The 23499-nt window shown below is 41.4% G+C and overlaps 1 protein-coding gene across 1 annotated transcript in view; it reads right to left on the bottom strand.

Moving 5' to 3' along the window:
- Positions 1-206: 206 nt before the first annotated feature.
- Wdr12 (WD repeat domain 12) overlaps positions 207-23499 on the bottom strand; it is a 31804-nt gene continuing 8511 nt past the window's right edge. The window contains exons 3-13 of the mRNA XM_045147535.1: positions 21815-21909; positions 19558-19664; positions 16790-16905; positions 16197-16351; positions 13682-13727; positions 12060-12145; positions 6201-6341; positions 5973-6078; positions 5731-5863; positions 3761-3833; positions 207-603 (exon numbers count right to left, since the gene is read on the bottom strand). Of these exons, the coding sequence (XP_045003470.1) occupies positions 526-603; positions 3761-3833; positions 5731-5863; positions 5973-6078; positions 6201-6341; positions 12060-12145; positions 13682-13727; positions 16197-16351; positions 16790-16905; positions 19558-19664; positions 21815-21909 (1136 nt within the window). The 3' untranslated portion in view covers positions 207-525. The remainder of the gene's footprint in view (positions 604-3760; positions 3834-5730; positions 5864-5972; positions 6079-6200; positions 6342-12059; positions 12146-13681; positions 13728-16196; positions 16352-16789; positions 16906-19557; positions 19665-21814; positions 21910-23499) is intronic.

The raw sequence follows: 23499 nt of genomic DNA, 5'->3' as shown, positions 1-23499 counted from the left end.
TTTTGTATCCTGTGACTTTGCTAAAGGAATTTATCACCTTTAGAAGATTTTTTGGTAGAGTCTTTTGGGTCATTTATGTATAGGATCAAGTATTTCTAGATACATTTGCTTAAAAGAGAACACCTGAGAAATAAAAACTATGAACTAATATAATCTTTTATACCACTGCAAAAGCATATCTTAATTCAAACCAATACTTTTAAAAGTAAATTTTAAACCAGTTTAATTTTAAGAGTCTACATAAGGTAGAGAATACATGCCACATACTATAATTTCATAAACACAAAAGAAAGACACAATAATAGTAAAATGTTCCCTATTATGAAGGGTGAACCATTATGCAAACTTTAAAAGGGCGTTTTCCGCCTCTGTGTTAATGATGTAATCTGATGATTCTCTACCAGTTTAATTTATAAAGTGTCTATGGCATTACAGTGAGACTCTACCAATCTCAAAAACAAACAAAACAAAACAAAACAAAATCCCAACAAGAAAAAGCGTCCGTGATGAAATTATCCGTGGTCGTCACGCGCCCACGTGGGAAGTGGTAGGAGAGTATCTGTAGGAGGACAGCCTGTTGTCCGCTCCTCCACTCAGAAGCAGCTGTGCAAGGAAAAGAAGAGAACACTTCAATGAGGAAATCCCGTACTTCCTAAGTAGCTAGAACTAATTCAGTATGATGACTTTGATTATAGAAGGAATTACAGATGAGTAGTTAATGTGCATTTAAACTATTTAGCCAGGTGTGGCTCAAACCTTAAATCCCAGCACGGAGTCATGAGACAGCAGATGAATGCCACCATGCCTGCTTAGAAAAATCTTACAAAATAAGGCTGAGGTAGGAGAATCACCGTGAGCTTGAAGCCAGCTTGGGACTACAGAGTGAGTTCCAGGTCAGCCTGGGCTAGAGTGAGTCCCTGCCTCACAAAAATAAAGTAACTTAAAAAAAAAAAAAAACTTTAAAGAGCAGGGCATGGTGGCACACACCTTTAATCCCAGCACTCAGGAGGCAGAGGTAGGAGTATTGTCGAGAGGTCAAGGCCACCCTGAGATTACACAGTGAATTCCAGGTCAGCCTGGGCTAGAGAAAGCTCCAACCTTGAAAAACAAACAAACAAACAAATAAACAAACAACATTAAGGAAAAGATGGCACCAACACGTGATCTGTCCATACAAAAATCTGCCCTCAAACTTGTGGCAATCTTTCAGCCTCAGGAAACAAGTGCTGTGATTACAGGTGTGAGCCACCATACCCAGCAAAAACCAAAGTTTTAGAGTTATTGTTATAGGCAAATGTATATTGCAAATTATGTAAGTAGCCCTAGGACCTTATTTGGAAAGAATTCTTAATCATTAAGAATTTATGTATGTATATACAACAAAAATACACTATTTTTTCTGTTTGTCCATGGTGTACATGTGTGCAAGCATATGTATGTCTATTGTGTGGAGGCCAGAGGTCAACCTCTGGTATCCTCCTCAATCGCTTTTATTTTCTAAACTTTTTATTGACAATTTTCATGCATGCACATAATGTATTCTGATAACTCCTTCCATACCTCTGTCCCTCTTCTGATGAATTTCTTCTAACCAACTATACTGCCTTTTCTATTTTCATGTCTTTTTCCCCCCATTATCCATCATTCATGACAAAAAGTTGATAGGCGCGCTATTATGCAGGTCTTGTGTAGGTTTATCTTATTTTTAATTTTTAATTTATTTATTAGAAGGTGGGAAGGGAAGGAAAGAATGGACACTCCAGGACCTCTAGCCACTGCAGATGAACTCCAGATGTATGCACCACCATGTGCATCTATCTGGCTTATGTGGGTACTGGGGAATCGAACCTGGGTCCTTAGGCTTTGCAGGCACTATGTAGTCCCAGGGTGGCCTTGAAACTCATGGTCATCCTCCTACCTCAGCCTCCCGAGTGCTGGGATTAAAGGTGTGTGCCACCACGTCCAGCCCTGATTTACCTTATTTTTGAGACAAGTTCTCTTAACTGAATCTGGAGCTCACTGATCTGGCTATACCATATAGCCAGCAAGCCTCAGGGACGCTCCTGTCTCCACTTCCCACATGTTGGCATTAAAGGAGCACACCACCATGCCTATGACATCTTACGTGTGTGCTAGGGATTCCAACTCGGATCTTCATGCTTCCATGCAAACATTTTACCACTTGAGCTGTCTGTCTCTACATCCCATAAACTGTAATTATTCAAGCACAGTTTATAACACATGTTATGTAACATTTTTCTAAGCAGGCATGGTGTCAGACATCTGTAAACTCAGGACTCAGGAAAGCAAAGCAGAACTGTCATGAGTTCCAGGTCAGTCAAGGACTCAAAGCAAGACCCTATCTCACAATACCCATCCAGAAAGATTTTTCTGAAGAGAAAATATTTTGATACAATCATTCTGAAGTTGTGAGGTTGTGGATTTAAAATGTTTCATTAACAGCCAACAGGTGCAACAGTGGCACATCTGTCATGGTGGAAACCAACTGCCCTCCAACTGGACTGGAGACCCGCTCCATGGGAGGGAATACATCCCTGATACTGAAAACCTAAAACCGGGGTAGTCATGAGCCCTAGGGGTGTAACATCTGCTGATGTCTGGATAAGTGTATATAGTATGCTTATCAAACTGCACAGTAAGCACTTCTCTTAATATTACCCTTATATTAATGCTACTTTCACTTTGGGCAGAGAATCTTCTCTTTTCAGATGGCAGTGACCTTGGTATGACTCAGAAGGTATCATAGTGCTGGAAAGAAGTGACTGGAGTACTGAGTTAACATGTTGATGACACCTTCCAAGGCTCAGGGTCTAATGCAGAAGAGGTGGCAGAAAGAATGTAAGAGCCAAAGGAAGGGTAGGACTCCTTACAATGTGCTCCCTCCAGACATAAAATGGCCTGGATATCCATGACCTCATAGTACCTACACAAGACCATCTTAAGAGGAGGAAAAGATCATGACATCAAAATAAAAGAGAGACTGATTGAGATGGGGAGGAGGTATGATGGAGAATGGAATTTCAAAGAGGAAAGTGGGGGGAGGGAGGTAATGTATTACCATGAGATATTTTTTAATAATCATGGAAAACGTTAATAAAAATTGAGAAAAAAATAAATAAAATGTTTCATTAAGTCATTCATGAGATAGCTGGTAGCAAAGGTCTGAAATCCTATCAGCTCAGGAGGCTGAGGTGGAGGTCAGTTTAAAGGCCTGCTAAGGCTAGAGTTAAGGTCAGCATGGGCAACTTAGTTACAGCTTGCCTCAAAATAAAAGTTTTACCTTGTTTTTTTTTTAAAGGATTGGGCCAGGTGTGGTGGTGCACCTAAGAGGCAGAGGTAAGAGAATCAAAAATTTATGTGTACCCTGGCTACATAGTGAGTTGGAGACTAGCCTGAGCTACATGAGTCCATATCTCATTTTTCCTACTCAAATTATTAGAGGATAACTTTTTGTTTTTTTTTTTTTGGGTCTCATTCTAGCCTAGACTAACCTGGAATTCACCAGGGAGTCTCAGGCTGGCCTTGAACTAACTTGATCTTCCTACCTCTGCCTTCCAAGTGCTGGGATTAAAGGTGTGTACCATCATGTCTGGCAAATTTATTCCTTTTTGAATGACATGTGAGGTTTTATTGTAGACACAGAATTATAAAAATCAGAAATGTTGAAATGAGTAACTTTAAGTACCATATTTATCTTACTATTATTAACCTCTTCATCAAATAACTAATCAACTCTTACCCCCGTGTCTGTCCAGTCCACACTTAGGACTTTATCTTCATGAGCAGTCAAATCATAGAGAGGAGCCTTGCAACTAAAACATGAAGATACAAACATGTTCATTCACAGTATTACACATGTATGAATAACCACACTTTTCTGAGAACTTTACTAGGTTTACTATCCTTGTCCCAATAACTACTAAATGTTAAATTTCTAGCAACTTATTTGACTCTCTTATTTGACTTATTTGACCTCTCCTGGTTTTCTTATATTATTAGCAGGCTACAAAGTTTTTTTGTTTTTTTTAAACTAAAAACACATTCAGTAAAAATGTTATTCAGCCAGTTGTGGTGGCACACGCCTTTAATCCCAGCACTTGGGAGGCAGAGGTAGGAGGATTGCTGTGAGTTTGAAGCCATGCTGAGACTACATAGTGAATTCCAGTTAAGCCTGAGCTTGAGTGAGACCCTACCTCAAACAAACAAACAAAATAAATCAATAAACCTCATTCAGTTCCAAAGTTCTATTTACAAAGAAAAATTGTGCTGGACGTGATGGTGGATGCCTTTAATCCCAGCACTTGGGAGCTCTCCATGAGTTTGAGGCCATTTTGGGACTACCAAGTGAGTTTCAGGTCAGCCTGGGCTACACTGAGATCCCTCTCCCCAAACAACAACAACTGACCATCAGGCTCATTTTCAAACTTGAGTACTTTTCTTTCATCTCTACATCATGGGTCTGTATACCCTTTTTCCAGGCATTTGTATAATAATAATGCCTGAATTGGCATTTTCAGCCCAAATTTCCCCTCTGAGATTTTTATGCATATCTAAGTGCCTGACAGCTACACAGCACTAGACTTTTAAATCAAAACTCAACATTGGGGGCTGGGATTATAGCACATTTGGGAGACAGCTTGCCTAGCATGCATGAAGCCCTGGGTTTGATCCCCAGCACGGCATAAACTGGGTGCTGTGGAGGTGGAGGCAGGAGGATCCCAAGTTCTTGGTTGTCCTCGGTACAAAGGGAGTTTGAGGCCCCCCGGGCTCCATGAGAAGCTCTTTCTTTCTATAACAGAAAACACAACAATAAAACTCCCATTTTCCCTCACAAACACGTTTTGCTACTTTCTCAGTAAACAGCGAGTAGCATCACCAGCCATTCAACTGTACAAGCAAAAAATGTGGGCATCAGGCTGGAGAGATGACTAAGTGGTTTTATTTCATTTGTTTATCTGAGAGAGAAAGAAGGGGAGAGAGAGAAAGGGAGAGAATGGGGGGAAGGGGGCACTAGGGCTTCCTGCCACTGCAAATGAACTCCAGATGCCTGCACCACTTAGTGCCATTGGGCTTTACAGGGGAACTGAAGAATCAACCTGTCAGGCTTAGCAAATAAGTCCCTTTAACTGCTGAGCCCTCTCCAGCCCTCCAACTTGGGCTTTTTATTTGTTTTTTGTTGTTGTTTTTTATTTTTTTGAGGTAGGGTCTCACTCTAGCCCAGGCTGACCTGGAATTCACTGTGGAGTCTCAGGGTGGCCACGAACTCATGGCAATCCTACCTCTGCCTCCCAAGTGCTGGGATTAAAGGTGTGCGCCACCACACTCGGCTGAACTTGGGCTTTTTAAAAGTATCACACCAGGGGGCTGGAGAAATGGCTTAGAAGTTAAGCATTTGCCTGTGAAGCCTAAAGAAACTGGTTTACGGCTTGCTTCTCCAGGACCCATGTAAGCCATATGCACAAGGTGGCAATTGCATCCAGAGTGTGTCTGCAGTGGCTGGAGGCCCTGATGCACCCATTTTCTCTCTCTCCCTCAAATAAATAGATAAAAATAAACAAAAAAAATTTTCTTTTGAAGTATATCAGGTATATAACTAAGAACTTTTTACCCTTTGCATTTGGGTAATTGTTTCATTATTTACTTTTTTTTTTTTTTTAACATGTAACAGTAATTGGTATCTTTGTTTTGTAGATTGTAAACAGGCCTTACCTTCTTGTGTCCCACAGCTTGACAATATTATCTAAAGAGCCTGAGATCAGCTGCTGTTCATGGGTAGGAGACCACTTCACCGATGTGACCCAGCCTGTATGTGAGGTCAGGGACAGTGACACCAAGGAACCATCTGAACAAAGCGGAGAAGAGGTATTTAATTTACAAGAGGAACCGAACAAACCAAAAGAACATTTCTAGAAGTTATCTTTTTTTAAATATTTCCCCTGAATACAACTTACCTTTAGTTCGAGGGTCCCACAGTCTGATATGTCTATCTGCACTTCCAGATGCCAGACGTTTACAAAGTGGAGAATAGGAAATACAATTAAACACTTTGTTTCCTGACTGGAAAAAAAAAAAAAAGTAAAAAAACATTTACCCACAGTGGGCTAAAAGTAATCATTTCTAGAAGTTTATTATTTAAAGGGCCAAAGCTAATCAAAAAGAACACTAAAATCAAGTCTTACCAAAGTTGACTTAAGACCACCAGACTCAACATCCCACACTCTAATTGTGTGGTCCCAAGATGCACTGCAGATTTCTTCAGCATCTGACCACAGTACTGAGGAAATTGCTTCTGTGTGGCCAGAGAGGGTCACTATGGGAGTCTAGAAAGAAAAGATCCCCAAAGGGAAAGTGTTTTCCTTTTAGAATAACTGAAAGAATAGTAAATATTAACTTCCAAAAGCTGTGTACCTGGTATTTTGCCAAGTGTTTTATTTCTTTATTATTCTTATTATTATTGGTTTTTCTAGGTAGGGTCTTACTCTAGCCCAGGCTGACCTGAAATTCACTTTGTAGTTCTCAGGGTGGCCTTGAACTCACAGAGATCCTCCTACCTCTGTCTCCCGAGTGCTGGGAGTAAAGGCATGCACCACTATGCCCAGTTTGTTTCTTTTTTATAATAATCCTTCAATATGTATTTTTTTTCCTATATGAAGACACTGAAACTAAGAAAAGATAATTTGTCAAAGGTCATACAGCTTGTAAGTAGCAGATTCAACTTTGAACCCAAATATTATGCCAATGTTTTTCATCTTTGAACTGTGTTCTGATAAGTCATCTATTCTTTTCATTTTAAACAGTAAAAACACTAACTTAACTCTCACAATGGACAAACACTAAAGATTAATGCTGCACAGGCCCTCAGATAGCCTTGGACTGACCTAGTCTCTCACCTCTCTTCTTGCCTGTAGTCATCAGAATAACCAGAGAATTACATAGCTGGGAATGTAACCTCCCAAGATAGGGAGAAACTGATAGAACAGTCTGGGCTCTGTTCCAGTCCATCCCAGAAACAAGATGTCCTTCAAGCATTGCCCAGTGAGCCTTGTGACCTAGGGGTATAAAACGTAGGATTGGCTGCTTTGTGGTCTCCCTCAGCTGTGGTAGACGTGGGCCACACACAGTGAAGACCATCTTCTCTGGGCAGCTTTTCTGAGTCACGCGAGACCAGCTCACCTCGGGTAACAGGCTTCTGCTGGCCTTTGCTGCTTGTCTGTAAGTGCTAAATCTCCTTCATATAACTTGCTGTGTGTTAGTGTATTTGTCTCACTAGAGTCAGGCAGTGAACAAATCTGTGTAGCCCAGGTAGAAGAAGCAGGATTCCTATCCAGGATGTACAAAGTGTCACATGCATCTGAGTTTGTTTGCAGTGGCTAGAGGCCCTGGCATGCCCACTCTCTCTGTTCACTCTGCCTCTTTCTCTCTCTCAAATAAATAAAACATATTTTTAAAAAAACATTAACAACAAATGGGAAAGTGTGGAGGTGGGGAGGGAGGGAATTACCATGGGATATATTTTGTAATCATGGAAAATGTTAATAAAAATTACAAAAAAAAAAATTAACAAGTTTAAGAGCTATACTCCAAAGAGTGTTCTGTTTTGAGTTAGGGCCGTATTCTAGCCCAAGATGATTGGGACTCACTCCATAGCCCAGGCTAGCATTGGTGATTCTCCTGCTTCAGCCTCCCAACTGCTGGAATTTTTTTTTTAAATATTTATTTTTATTTATTTATTTGAGACAGAGAGATGGGTGGGGGAGAGATAGAGTGAGAATGGGCATGCCAGAGCCTCCAGCCACTGCAAATGAACTCCAGACGCGTGCACCACCATGTGTATCTGGCTTATGTGGGACCTGGAGAATTGAACCTGGGTCCTTAGGCTTCATAGACAATTACCTTAACCACTAAGCCATTTCTCCAGCCCCCAACTGCTGGAATTTTATGTGTGAATACCAGATGTGGTGGTTTGATTCAGATGTCTCCCATAAACTTAGGTGTTCTGAATGCTAGGTTCCCAGCTGATGGAGACATGGGAATTAACACCTCCTGGAGGAAGTGTATTGTTGGGGACAGGCTTATGGGTATTATAGCCAGTTTCCCCTTGCCAGTGTTTAGCACACTCTCCTGTTCCTGTTGTCCACCTTATGTGGGCCAGGGGGTGATGTCCACCCTCTGTTCATGCCATCGTTTTCCCCTGCCAATGTGGAGCTTCCCCTTGAGCCTGAAAGCCAAAATAAACCTCCCCCCCGCCCCACACAAGCTGTTCTTGGTTGGGTGATTTCTACCAGCAATGTGAACCTGACTGCAACCCCAGAACTGGCCAAGAGTGAATTTTTTTTTATTTTATTATTTATTTATTTATTTTTCGGGTTTTTTTGAGGTAGGGTCTCACTCTGGTCCAGGCTGACCTGGAATTGACTCTGTAGTCTCAGGGTGGCCTTGAACTCACGGCAATCCTCCTACCTCTGCCTCCCGAGTACTGGGATTAAAGGCATGCGCCACCACCCCAGTAAGAGTGAATTTTTTTATTTTTTTTAATTTTTTTATTTTTATTAACATTTTCCATGATTATAAAATATATCCCATGGTAATTCCCTCCCTCCCCACCCCCACACTTTCCCATTTGAAATTCCATTCTCCATCATATTACCTCCCCATTACATTCATTGTAATTACATATGTACAATATCAACCTATTAAGTATCCTCCTCCCTTCCTTTCTCTACCCTTTATGTCTCCTTTTTAACTTACTGGCTGAATTTTTTTTAAAGTAAAAAATTCAGCATTGGCATTGCCACTTGCAAAGCCTGCTGGCCCAGGGTTCAGTTCTCCAATACCCATATAAAGCCAGATACACAAAGTCACATGTGTCTGTAGTTTGTTTGTAGTGGCAAAAGGTCCTGACATTCTCTCTCTCAAATAAACAAAAAAAAAAAATTTAAAGCAATTTTAAGAGGGCTGGAGAGATAGCTCAATGGTGAAGGCGCTTGCTGCAGAGCATTTGGACCTAAGTTCAACTCCCTAGTGGCCATGTAGAGCCAGATGCACAGAGTAGCACATGTAGTTGTTGGAGGCCCTGGGGCACCATTCTCTGTCTGCCTCTTTCTCTCTCTCAAATAAATAAATAATCTTACACTCAAATACATAAATAAATTAAAAAAAAAAAAACACTAACAAATAGGGCTGGTGAGATGACTTAGCGGCTAAGGCACTTGCCTGCAAAGTCAAAGGACCCAAGTTCAATTCCCCAGGACCCATATAAAGCCAGATGCACAAGAAGGTGGCCCATGCACCTGGAGTTTGTTTGCAATGGCTGGAAGGCCTGGTGTGCCCATTCTCTCTCTCTCAAATAAATTAGATAGAAATAAAATATTTTAAAAATTGAATAGGTTTTTGTTGTTGTTTTGTTTTTTTTCGAGGTAGGGTCTCACTATAGCCCAAGTTGACCTGGAATTCACTATGTAGCCTCAGGGTGGCCTTGAACTCACAGCAATCCTACCTCTGCCTCCCAAGTGTTGGGATTAAGGGCATGAGTCACCACTCCCAGCTCTTTTTTTTTTTTTGCAACTGATTATCAAGGAGCTAGGACTTAAATTCCACTGTATAACACTAAGATTAAATGCTATATTTTTGTCTATTTCCTTGATAGACAAATGATATAGCTGTTTATTTGTATATGTATGCTTGTGTGTATGCATGTGTGTATATGTGTGTCCATGGTACATGTGTGGAAGTCAAGACAATCCTGGGGTGTTTCCCCTCTCCTTCCCCCTTCTGTCTGAGACAGTCACTTGTTGCTTTGCTGGTGCTGTTGTTTACAAGTTCCCAGAGCCCCCTGGCTCCACTTCCCACTGCTGTAGGCACACAGGATTACAGATGAGTGCACCATTTTACATGGAGCTTTACATGGGCACAAAGGAGGATCAAACTCAGGCCAGCAAGCCGGCAAGCAAGTTCCTTTAACCACTAAGCTAGCTTCCCAGTCCCCATATACTGTTTTTTTTTTGGGGGGGGGGGGCGGTGTGCACTCAGGTATTGTGTTCCTTGCATCCTAAATATATGCATTTGGTGAATCATTTATGATCGTACTTTACTTCCTACTGGCAACTATAAGATATTTGTTATTGGTGAGTAAATAATGTGCAAACTATGCTTGATGACTGCACATGCATTACAGCTGCTAGAAAACAATGAAAAATATGTTTTTCCAAACCTGACTTGGTATTGTCCTTTCCATTAAGTAAAACAGGTGAGATCACATTATAGCAAACACTTTTGTAACTAAACAGTATGTATAAGGATCTGGCTGAAAAGTCAACCTGATGGCAACAGACAGTAGAACAAAGATTGTCAGATACAGTGGAAATGGTGAAGTACTGGTCAAAGGGTTCAAGTTTAAGTTAGAAGATGAAGAAATTTTGGGGACATAATGTAACATGGGTGGTGCGAGATGTATAAAGCAAGAGAAACATTACCAAACTAATATGTATATCTAATCATCATGTTGTATACCTTGAATATATTCAATCACTATTTGTCAGTTAATTTTCATTTTATTTATTTTTATGTTTTTGGTGTTTTGAGGTAGGGTTTCACTCTAGCCCAGGATGACCCGGAATTCCTTATGTAGCCGAACTCATGGCAATCCTCCTATCTCTGCCTCCTCTGTGCTGGCATTAAAGGTGTGGCCTACCACACCCGGCCAGTTAGATATTTTTAAGTTAAAAACAAGGCAGGTATAGTGACGTAGTCAAGAGGCTAAGCAAGAGGATTATGAGTTCAAGGCCAGCCTGGGATACCCTGTCTCAAATAAATAAATAAAAATAAAAAATGAGCCGGGCATGGTAGCACACGCCTTTAATCCCATACTTGGGAGGCAGAGGTAGGAGGATTGTTGTGAGTTTGAGGCCACCTTGAGACTCCATAGGGAATTCCCAGTCAGCCTGGGCTAGAGTGAGACCCTACCTCAAAACCCCCCTTAAAAAAAAAATCCCACTTCAGAATATACAATGAGATACCTACTTGTAAACCTGGTCCAATGCTAGGGTACTTCGACACAGATGAATATAGCAGTAGTAGTGTTTATAATAAAACTTTAGGGCTGGAGAGATGGCTCAGCAGTTAAAGGTGCTTGCATTAAAAGCCAGATGACCCTGGTTTGATTCCCCAGTGTCCATGAAAAGCCTGATATACAAATGGCACAAGCATTTGAGATTCATTTGCAGCAGCAGGAGGCCCTTGTGTGCTCATTCTCTTGCTCTCTCAAATAAATAAATATTCAAAAAGCTTGGGCTGAAGAGATGGCCTAGCGGTTAAGGCACTTGCCTGCAAAGCCTAAGGACCAAGGTTTAATTCCCCAGCACCCATGTAAGTCAGATGTATAAGGTGGCACATGCATCTTGGAGTTTGCTTGAAGTGGCTAGAGGCCTTAGTGATCCCATTCTTTCTCTGTTTGCCCCCTCTCTCAAATAAATAAATAAAATAGGGCTGGAGAAATGGCTTAGCAGTTAAGCACTTGCCTGCAAAGCCTAAGGACCCAGGTTTGATTCTCCGGATCCCATGTAAGCCAGATGCATATGGTAGCACATGCATCTGGAGTTCATTTGCAGTGACTAGAGGTCATGGCGCATCCATGCTCTCTCTCCCTCCCACCCATCTCTCTGCCTCTAATAAATAAATAAATACAAATCTTTAAAGCCAGGCATGGAGGCACAGGCCTTTAATCCCAGCACTCAAGAGGCAGAAGTAGGAGGATCACTATGGGTTCAAGGCCACCCTGAGACTACATAGTAAAGTCCAGGTCAGCCTGGACTAAAGTGAGACCCTACCTCGAAAAAAAAAAAAAGACAAATAAAGAAATAAATATATAATATATATAAAAGCTTGCTGTAATAAAACTTTACAAATCCACTGAAGGAAAGCATAAGCATGGCTAAAGAAGCAAGATCAAACAAGAGGAAATATACACACAGAAGGCTACTGAATTATGTATTCACCAAACAGACCACAGGCAAACACAGCCAATTCTCACAAATACTCACCCTTGTCAGCCCCAACTGCTCTGTTTTTTGTTTCTTTCTTGGACGATCTGTAGACTCCTCCATTTCATCTTCTTCATCTGTCGGGACTGCATCACCAAGAATAATATTTAGTATTGGAAAAAAAATTAGAAAGTAGGCTGGAGAGATGGCTTAGTGGTTAAGGCATTTGCCTGCAAAGCCAAAGGATCCTGGTTCGACTCTCTAGGACCCACGTAAGCCAGATGCACAAGGGGACATATGCATCAGGTGTTCGTTCACTGTGGCTGGAGCCCCTGGCACCCCCATTCTCTCCTCTCTCTGCCTCTTTCTCTCTCTCAAGTAAATAAACAAAATATATTTTTAAGGCCGGGCATGGTGGCACATGCCTTTAATCCCAGCACTTGGGAGGCAGAGGTAGGTGGATCGCCCTGAGTTCAAGGCCACCCTGAGACTACATAATGAATTCCAGGTCAGCCTGAGCTAGAGTGAGACCCTACCTCAAAACAAAAACAGCAAACAACAACAAAATTCCCCCCTCCTCCCCCCCACCCCACATACACACACACACACACACACACACAAACATCTTTGTTAGGCTGTAGAGATGACTCAGCAATTAAGTGCATTTCTAGCTCTAGCATTCGGACCTGAGAGTGCCAGAGTTCAAATCTCCAGATCCTGTGTAAACAGCTAGATATAACCCCAGCCCCTCGGTGGAGCAGAGGTGTGAGAATCAACAGAGCTCTGAAAATTCTGCAAACAATGGAGACTCTATCAATACAAGATCAGGCAGAAGAGCAATGGAGCGGGGACACTGGATGTTCCACAAAAGCCACCACAGGGGAGAGACTGAATGGAGTGCTGCAAGGGCACATACATGTGCATGCACACACACACCACACTACATTATACACACACTACATTACACATGCCCACAAACACATAAGCAAAAAAAAAAAAAAAAAAAAAAGCAACAACAACAAGAAAACTATCTTTTTTCATACACACTATTATTATCTGATTAGTTGGTCATTACTATGTATGACGTTTTAACATAAGTTTTAAAAGTATTCACTTGGGAGGCAGAGGTAGGAGGATAGCTGTGAGTTCAAGGCTACCCTGAGACTACATAGTGAATTCCAGGTTAGCCTGGGCTAGAGTGAGTGAGATGCTATCTCAAAAAACCAAATAAATAAATAAATAAATAATTCTCAAGCTAGACATGGTGGCGCATGCCTTTAATCTTAGCCCCTAGGGAGACAGAGGTAGGAGGATGTCTGTGAGTTCAAGGTTAGACTGGGCTAGAGTGAGATCCTGCCTTGAAAAAATTAACAAAAAGTTCTCTCACTGAAATTCTTATTAAAAAAATATTTTATTGTTATTTATTTATAAGAGACAGAGAGAATGGGCGCACCAGGGCCTCTAGCCACTGCAAACAAACTCCAGACGTATGTGTCACCATGTGCATGGCTTACATGAGTTCTGGAGAATCGAACCTGGGTCTTTAGGCTTTGCAGGCAAGTATATTAGCCAAAGTCATCTCTCCAGCCTTGCTTGTATTTTAAATTTTATTTATTTATGAGACAGAGAGAATGTGACATTCTTAAAACCTAGTAAGTCAAAGTACAAGGAATATTATTTACCTGTAGACCAGATCTTTAGCATCTTATCCCAGGAACCACTGCAAAACTAAATAGACATAAATAAAGGAGAAATACAAATAACTCAAATTATTAGTTCTCTTTTTAAAAAATTTATTCAAAGTTGGGTTCACTCCAACCTGGCTGACCTGGAATTCACTATGTAGCCCCAGAGTGGTCTTGAATTAACGGTAATCCTCCTACCTCTGCCTCCCAAGAAATGGAATTAATGGTATGTGCCATCAGGCCTGCCTTCTTCTTCTTTCTTTTTTTTTTCCCCCCCATTTAGACTTTTAAAACCTTCGTTTTGTCTAATTTCTCAGGTACTACTAGAGGTCACACACTTGACTTCCTCATCTCCTGAAAGCTGGATCTTCCTGGAAACTGACAGGAACTGCCCTTCTTTTTTGTTTGTTTCAAGGCAGAGTCTCACTATAGGCCAGGCTGACTTGACCTGACCTGACTCACTCTGTAGCCCAGGCTGGCCTTGAACTCAGTGATCTTTCTTCTTTAGCCTCCTAAGTGCTAGGGTTACGGCATGAGCCACCACACCTGGTTTAGGAGTAGAAAGAGAGTGAATGAGCACGCCAGAGCTTCTAGCCACTGCAAACAAACTCCAGACGCAAGTACCACCCCGTACATCTGGCTTATGTGGGTACTGCGGAATTGAACTGGGGTTGTTTGGGTTCACAGGTAAGTGCCTTAACTGCTAAGCCATCTTTGTGGCCTAAACTACCATCTTAGGTGACACCGCACCCTAGCTGTGGTTGTTTAAGAACCACACTGCAGGTGTCTTCTACATCCAAAACCTTTAAAAATAAAACCTCTGCATTCTAGAAAAATGAAGGTCCATTTTCTTTTTTTTTTTTTTTAAGAGAAATGAAAGCAGACTTTTTCTAGAGACAAATAATATAGTCACTATTAAGGCCAGGTTTACTGACATGTGAAAAAATTAGTTTGGGGTTCAAAAAGAACAAAGAGAGGGTTGGGGTGCATGGGCCAAATTCAGGCCTCCATTCTAGAGATTCCCAAAGTCCAAATGGACAACCACCTTCTTATACTAGGCTGTTCACTCTTTCTTTGGCTCTCATAATCCATTAAATTTTGTTCTGGGCTTTAGCAAGTTCAAGATAAATGTCTGCCTAGTAGAGCCAAAATATATTTCCTAACTTTCTAGCCAAAAGACAGGGTACGGTTAACTCTTTTAAACTTAGACTCAGCAACATGTCCTCTTGTGGTTCAATCCATATAAAAACCCAAAAATCTTTACCTCTGAATGCATCAAATGTCTTATTGCTCTAAGTGGAAAAAAAGACTAAAGAAACACCCTTAAATACAGATCTCTCCAATGTTGATATAGGGGACTTTCAAACTGTAGAAGGTTTATAACCCCTCAAAAGTCGATTTAGCATTGCTATCAGGTTTGTTTTAACTTCTTTTTATGTAGTAATAAGGAGATCAGGCAGAGTGTGGTCACTCATGCCTATAATCTCAACACTCAGGGTGCTGAGTCAAGCAGACTGACGAGAATTCACAGCTAGCCTAGACTACATAGTGAGATCTAGGACAGCCTAGGCTATAGTGAGAGCTTATTTAAAAAAAAAAAGGGGGGGGGTGGCTGGAGAAGATGGCTTAGTGGTTATGGTGTTTGCCTGCAAAGCCAAAGGATCCCAGTTCAATTCCCCAGGACCCACATAAGCTAGATGCACAGGGTGGCGCATCTGTCTGGAGTTCATTTGCAGTAGCTGGATGCCCTGATGTGCCCATTCTCTCTTTTTCTCTCTCAAATAAGTAAATAAAAAATATTTTTAAAGAAATAAAGAGTAGCATTGATAGTAAAACTTTTTTGTTGTTGTTGTTGTTTTCTTTTTGGTGTTTCAAGGTAGGGTCTCACTCTAGCTCAGACTGACCTGGAATTCAAGTCACAGGATGGCCTCAAATTCAAAGCACTCTTCCTATCTCTGCCTCCCTAGAGCTGGGCTTAAAGGTGTGTGCCACCATGCCTTGCTGATGGTAAAACTTTCAACATTAACCTTAGTAACTGCTGAGACTCAGGTGATCATCTAGTTGATGACAGCGCTAAAAGCCAGTGAATTAAAAGTGCACTCGCTCTAGGAGGCGGTGCCTGCCTTTAATCCCAGCACTTGGGAGGCAGAGGTAGGAGAGTAACAGTGAGGTGAGTTCAAGGCTAGACTGGGACTACAAAGTGCCAGGTCAGCCTGGGCTAGAATGAGCCCCTACCTGGAAAAAAACAAAACAAAACATCAATTCGTATCATTTAGGAAGGTTACATGAAGAAATTTATTATCTATTTCTTTAAAAACATTGCAAATTATATAAAATACTGAAGCACAGATACCCAGACTGGAGAAGTAAATGCAGTCTTACTGAATGACTACTTTGGTTCTGAAACCACAAAAGCCTTTAGCCACTGAATGTTACGGAAGTCAATCACAAAGAACGAATGCATGCAGGAACTACAGTCTAACACAGTACTACCAACACACCAACTACTTACTTTAGTCCCGGAGCTATCGACAGCTATGGAGTCCACACTGCCGGCATGACCCCTGCAGCAGTGCAGGGCTTTCACCTTGTTCCTCTCCACATTCCACTCCCACAGGAGGATCGTCTGATCCATGGAGGCACTCAGGAGCCAGCAAGACAAACTATCTGAGGGAAGGAGAACAAAAGAAATAAATCACAACAACGTAAAGCCAGACACAGAAAGTGCTGCATGCCTTTAGAATTCATTTGCAGTGGTAGAAGGCCCTAATGAGTCCATACTAACTTTCTTGCTCTTAAATAAACAAAAATATTTTTTTAAAGAAGGCCTCATAGCTGGGTGTGGTGGTGCAATCCTTTACTCCCAGCACTCAGGAGGCAGAGGTAGGAGGATTACTGTGAATTGGAGGCCACCCTGAGAGTACATAGTGAATTCCAGGTCAACCTGAGCTGGAGTAAGATCCTACCTCCAAAAACTAAAAAAAAAGTCTCATAGTAATTAAGTCATGAAGCAGTCCTTACCCACTCCTCATTCTTCTGCTACACTGCAGATAGCTACTTCTAACCTACTATCTAAAATCCCTCATAATTTAAGTAGAATCCTACCTTTTTTTACCCAAGCCACATCTTTCACAACATCTGTATGTCCCGCAATTGTCATTATTGACTTTCCTTCCAAGGACCAGATTCGAGAAGTCTTATCATAAGAACCAGTTAAGATCCTAAAATGAAAGATGGGGGAGGGAAATCCAATGAAATTAAAAAAAAAAAAAAAGATTTCTCAAGCCCCAAAAGTCAATTATGTTTCTATGGCAACGACAAAGTAAACCTTGGAGAGTAAACCTTCTCTATTATATAAAGATCAAGCTTCAAAAGAAAATAGCTCAGATGTTATACTTTAAATATACACACAAATACACACTCATATATATATTTGTTTTTGTTTCTCGAGGTAGGGTCTCACTCTACTCCACGCTGACCTGGAATTCACTATGTAGTCTCAGGTTGGCCTTGAACTCACTGTGATCCGCCTACCTCTGCCACCCAAGTGCTGGGATTAAAGGCATGTGCCACCACACCTGGCTCTTAAAAAAATATTTTTATTTAGGGAGAGAGCATGTGAGAGAGAACAGCGGAAAATGGGCATGCCAGGGACTCCAGCCACTGCAAACAAACTCCTGATGTAAGTGCCAGTTTGTGTATCTGGCTTATGTTAGTCCTGAGGAATTGAGCCTGAGTCCTTTGGCTCCAGCCTACTTTTTTCTTTTTTGGTTTTCAAGGTAGGGTCTCACTCTAGCTCAGGCTGACCTGGAATTCACTATGTAGTGACAGGGTGGCCTCTAACTCACTGCTGCCTCCCGAGTGTTGGGATTAAAGAGGTGCGCCCAGCTCAGCCTACTTTTTTGTTTTTGTTTAAGGTATGGGCTTGCCCAGGCTGGCCTGGAATTCACTGTAGTTTCAGACTGGCCTTGAACTCAGTGATCCTTCTACCTCAGCCTTCCAAGTGCTGGGATTAAAGGCGTGTGCCACCATGTCCAGCTACACTTGACTTTTCCATGACCTTATAAATTTAATCTACAAATTCCAGATTTTACTTTATTTTTGTAAATGCTAAAAATTTCAGTGAAGCATTTTATACTAACCAGTCTAAAGTATTAAAAAGAAAAACAGGGCTGGAGAGATGGCTTAGCAGTTAGGTGCTTGCCTAGGAAGCCTAAGGACCCCTGTTCAAGACTTGATTACCCAGGACCCACGTAAGCCAGATGCAAAATGTGGTGCATGCATCTGGAGTTCATCTGCAGTGGTTGGAGGCCCTGATGCACCCATTCTCTCTCTCTGCCTCTCTCTGTGTATCTGTAGCTCTCAAAAAAAAAAAAAAAAAAAAAAAAGGAAAAATTTTAAAATTAAAAAAAAAAAGAAAAAGAAAAGCATAGTCGGGTGTGGTGATGCACACCTTTAATCCCAGCACTTGGGAAGCAGAGGTAGGAGGATCACCATGAGTTCGAGGCCACTCTGAGACTACATAGTGAATTCTAGGTCAACCTGAGCTACAGTGAAACCATACCAGGGGAGGGGGTGGGAACGGACAGGGGCAATAGAGCTGGGATGTAGGTCAATGCTAGAGCACTTGTCCAGAATGCAAAAGGTATTCTGGGTTTGATCCCCAGCACAACAAAAACAAAGGCTGGAGAGATGACTCAGTGATTAAAGGTGCTTGCTTGCAAAGCCTGATGGCCCAGATGTAATTCACCAGTACCCATGTAAGGCCAGATGCATAAAGTAGCACATCTGTTTGGAGTTTACTTGCAGTGGCAGAGGGCCCTGGTGCATGGTGGCACACACCTTTAACCCCAGCACTTGGGAGGCTGAGATTGAAGACTGCTGTGAGTTCAAGGTTAGCCTGGAGCTACAGAGTGAATTCCAGGTCAGACTGGGCTACAGTGAGACCCTACTTTGAACAACAAACAAACAAACACAAGATACAAATTTTACTACAGTATCTTGAAACAAAGAAAAGCTATTAATAAACTTTTCTGGGCTAGAGAAATGGCTTAGCAGTTAAGGTGCTTCCCTGCAAAACCTAATGATTTGATTCTGCAGTACTAAGGTAAAAGCCAGATATGTCTGGAGTTCATTTGCAGTAGAGGGAGGCCCTGGCATGCCCATTCTCTTTCGCTCTCCTCTCCGTATCTCTCTGCTTGCAAATAAATAAATAAGTAATGGTTTTTTGTTTGTTTTTGAGGTAGGGTCTCACTGCCTAGCCTAGGCTTACCTGGAATTCACTATGTCGTCTCAGGGTGGCCTAGAGCTCACAGCAATCCTCCTGCCTCTGCCTCCCAAAGTGTTGGGATTAAAGTCATGTGCAACCATGCCTGGCTAAATAAAAACAAAATAAACTGTTTTCTTCTTGGATATGTTGAATCCAAAGGTCTTTCTGCTTGATATTGTCACTGATACACATATCACAAAATGAGGCAGCAAGAAAGACACCAGTCTAGTGAGACCCTGTATTAAAAAACAAAAACCAGAGTTGGGCGTGGTGGCGCACAACTTTAATCCCAGCACTCAGGAGGCACAGGTAGAAGGATCACAATGAGTACAAGGCCACTCTGAGACTAGAGTGAATTCCAGGTCTGCCTGGGTTAGAGTGAGATCATACCTTGAAAAACCAAACACACACACACAAACAAAACATTCAAAAGTAGGGGGAGGGAGGGAATTTACCATGGGGTATTGTTTACAATCATGGAAATTGTCAGTTAAAAAAAACCCACAATAACAATAAAGAATAAGCAATCAGATAAAGATGTTCATTTATGGGTTACTTGTGAAGAACATGGCTATGAAAGCAGAGAGTGCTGATGTGGCAATACCATTCCTCCGCCCCTTCAATTGAACTGATCCAGTCATCATGGAACATGCACTGCTCTGGCTGGGGTGCGGTGTATTTCTCCACATATTCTAACTCCACAACCTCTTCCTGGTCACAAAGAGAACACAGAACAAAGCAGGTGGTACAGGTTTAAAGTATTACTTTGAAGACAAAGCTCCCCTAATTTATCAATTGCACAAATCCCCTTCATAATTCAGCAAACTTTAAGATATTTAAAGTCAAAACTTTATCCAACTTAACATTATGCTAAAAGTAAAATTAAAAATAGTAAAAGCAGGGATTGGGATTAGGATATGGCTCAGTGGAAAAAGCACTAGCCAGGCTTGGAGATGGCTTGACAGGTAAGATCACTTGAGAGGAGGAGAGCCTGAGACCACCTGAGTTCAATATCCCAGGACCCTGAGCATGGCCATACATGCCTGTGACCCCAGTGTTGTGGGGGAGCAGAGGCCAGAGGATTACTAGATCTCTTAAAAAATAAAAAAATAAAAAATAAAAAAATAAAAAAACTTAAAAATAATAAATAATAAAAAAACAAAGCAAATAATAAAAAAAAAAGAAAGAGAAAAAATAAAAAAAACTTAATAATACATATTCAGACCAAAAACTGTCTCAAGGAATATGCCAATGAATGACAAAGGACAACAAATGTTTTCTTCTAACCTCTATGCTCCTGTGGGTGCATCTGTACATACAAGTGCCTACAACACACACATATACCACACATGCCAAAAAGAAAAAAAAAAGGGACCTGCAGGGCTGGAGAGATGGCTTAGTAGTTAAGGTACTCAAAAAAATACATAAAATATTAAATTTTATTCTTTTATTTATTTGAGAGAGGGACAGAGGCAGAGAGAGAGAGAGAGAGAGAGAGAGAGAGAGAGAGAGGGAGGGAGGGAGAGAGAGGGAGAGAGAATGAATGAATGGGTGTGCCAGGGCCTCCAGCCACTACAAATGAACTCAACGCATGCATCACTTGTACATCTGGCTTAGGTGGGTCTTTTGGCTTTGCAGGCAAACACCTTAACTGCTATGCCATCTCTCCAGCCCAATAAAATATTTTAAAAAGGACTATCAGATTATGCATGAAGAACAGTGTTCAGATCCCTGTCATCGATATAAATGCTAGGTAGGCATGGCGACCCACCTGGGATTTTACATGCAAGAGGTAGGGACAGGGAAATCTCCCTAGGCAAGCTGGTAAACTAGACTAACCAAATCTGGGCTTTGGATTCAAGTGAAGCCATACCTCAGTAAATAAAGTAGACAGTAACCAAAGAACCCTGACATTAATCTCTTAGTCTCCACATGCATCTGCACATGCAAGAATACATGTGTGTATACACATGTAAAGAAAGTTTTAAAATATTAATAGCTTTGGAAATCATGCTAAAAGTGGGGAGGAAAGAAAGCTCTAAGAACAATTTTGAATTTAAAAAAATGAGCAGGCATGGTGGTGCATGCATTTAATCCCTGCACTCTGGAGGAGGACTGCCATGAGTTCAAGGCCACACAGAGTCTACAACGTGAATGCTCTCTCTCTCTCAAATAAATAAAATTTTAAAAAGGGGGCTGGGTGTGGTGGCATATGTTTTTAATACCAGCACTTGGGAGGCAGAGGTAGGAAGGTCACCAAGAGTTCAAGGCCATCCTGAGACTATATGGTGAATTCCAGGTCAGCCTGAGCTAGAGTGAGACCCTACCTCATAAAAAGGAAAGAAAATTTTAAAACATTTAGCCAGGGATGGAGGGACGGCTTAGCGGTTAAGGTGCTTGCCTGCAAAACCAAAGGACTCCAGGTTCAATTTCCCAGAACCCATGTAAGACAGATACACAAGGTGGCGCATGTGTCTGGAGTTCTTTGGCAGCAGCTGGCTATATACGGCATTATGTGGGTACTAGAGAATTGAACCTGGGTTATTAGGTTTTGCTGGCAAGCACCTTAACCACTGACTCATCCCTCCAGTCCCACAAGTTATAGTCTTTTCTTGTTTGTTTTTTGAGGCAAGGTCTCACTGAAGGCCCTGGTGCACTCATTCCCTCTCACTATATCTGCTTCTTTCTCTCTCTCTCAAATAAATAAAAATAAAAGAATATATAGAAACTGAAGTTCAAATTGAAAGGACAATATAATTAAGATATATTGATAAGAAAGATTTAAACCGATTCTATATGGAGTTTCTTAGAATAGTTGATAATGCCTTAATTGAAATACAGAAGACAGTACTTGGACTCACCGATGAAATGTTCTCTAGTTCCATGTGCTTGACCAAGGGCATTCGCAGAAACTGGCCCTTGATAAGGAAATCAAACTCCACATGCTTGTGCAACTCTGAAGAAAATGCAAGGTAAAATTATTCTCATCTTTACTCTTAAGGTATGAACTGCTGTGGACAGATAAGTAAACCCTGAAGTAAACAAGTACATAATAACCCATTATGGCCTTAGTTTCTGAAGAAGCTCTCATGATATGTAAGATAAATGTACTACAGTAGTTAAGTGATTTTTATTTATTTTATTTATTTTTTTTTGTAGGCAAGCCCAATAGACTGACATTTTTTTTTTCTTAAACACAAAAGAGAGTGGAGAACTGGCATGCCAGGGCCTCCAGCCACTGCAATCGAACTCCAGGTGTGTGAACCCCCATGTGCACATGTGCAACACTATGTGCTTGCATCACTGTGCGTCTGGCTTACATGAGAACTGCAGAGCCCTCAAGCTTTGCAAGCAAGCCTCTTATCCTTTAAGCCATCTCTCCAACCCCCAATTATGTGATTTTTAAGTTATGTGGTTTTATTGTTAGTGTAATTATTTTATTTTATTTTGTTTTTTTGAGGTAGGGTCTCAGTCTAGCACAGGCTGACCTGGAATTAACGAAGTAATCTTAGGTTAATCTGGAACTCACAGCAGTCCTCCTGCCTCTGCCTCCCAAGTGCTGGGATTAAAGGTATGTACCACCATGCCCAGTGTAATTATCTTGATTACTGATTTTTGGGGAGGAAGCATGATTGAACCAGGGCCTTGTACTTGCTAAGCACATTATCTCAAACTAATCAACAATCCACTAATCCTATTTTTATGAGCAGGTGCTTATTCACATGTGTGTGCATACATTTAGAACTCAAGGACAACCTTGGCTGTTACTCTCAGGAACCCTGACAACTCTTTTTTGGGACAGGGTCTCTCCTTAGCCTGTATTCACCATGACTGAAATTTGCATGGGTACTGAGGATTGAACTCAAGCCCTTATCCTTGTAAGGCAAGTGCTTTACTGATTGAGGTGGCTCAGTGGCTAAAGACTCTTGCGTGCAAAACCTGCAGCCCAGGTTCAATTCCCCAGTAACCACATAAAGCCAGAAGCACCAAGTGGCACATGCACCTGAAGCCCATTTGCAGAGGCCCTGGTATGCCAATTCTCTCTCCCCCTTTCTCTCCCTCCCTACCTCTATCTCTTTCTCTCTCTGCTTGCAAATAAATCAAAATACTAGAACCAAGAATGGTAGGATGTGCCTTTAATATAAGCACTTGGCTTGGGAGCCAGAGGTATAAGAATTATTACTGTGGGTTTGAGATCACCCTGGGACTACAGAGTGAGTCCAGGTTAGCCTGGGTTAGAGTGAGCCACTGCCTCAAAACAGCCTACATATGTATGTATGTATATATATACACATACTCACACATAAATAAAACAAAACAAATAGAGCTGGGTGTGGTAGCTTGTGCCTTTAATCCCTACGCAAAGCAGAGGTAGGAAGATCACTGGGAGTTTAAGGCCACCATTGGACTACACAGTGAGTTTCATGTCAGCTTAGGCTAGAGTGAAACCTGCCTCAAAACAAAACAAAGTGACATTTTTTTCTATCTATATACTGTAAACCCATCAGATTCAAATGACTGCTAAGATTTCAGGTTTTTTGGTTAT

Source organism: Jaculus jaculus, chromosome 4 (assembly GCF_020740685.1).
Source record: "Jaculus jaculus isolate mJacJac1 chromosome 4, mJacJac1.mat.Y.cur, whole genome shotgun sequence".
In the NCBI taxonomy this organism is placed as follows: Eukaryota; Metazoa; Chordata; class Mammalia; order Rodentia; family Dipodidae; genus Jaculus; species Jaculus jaculus.
This window is presented reverse-complemented; position numbering and strand designations above follow the sequence as displayed.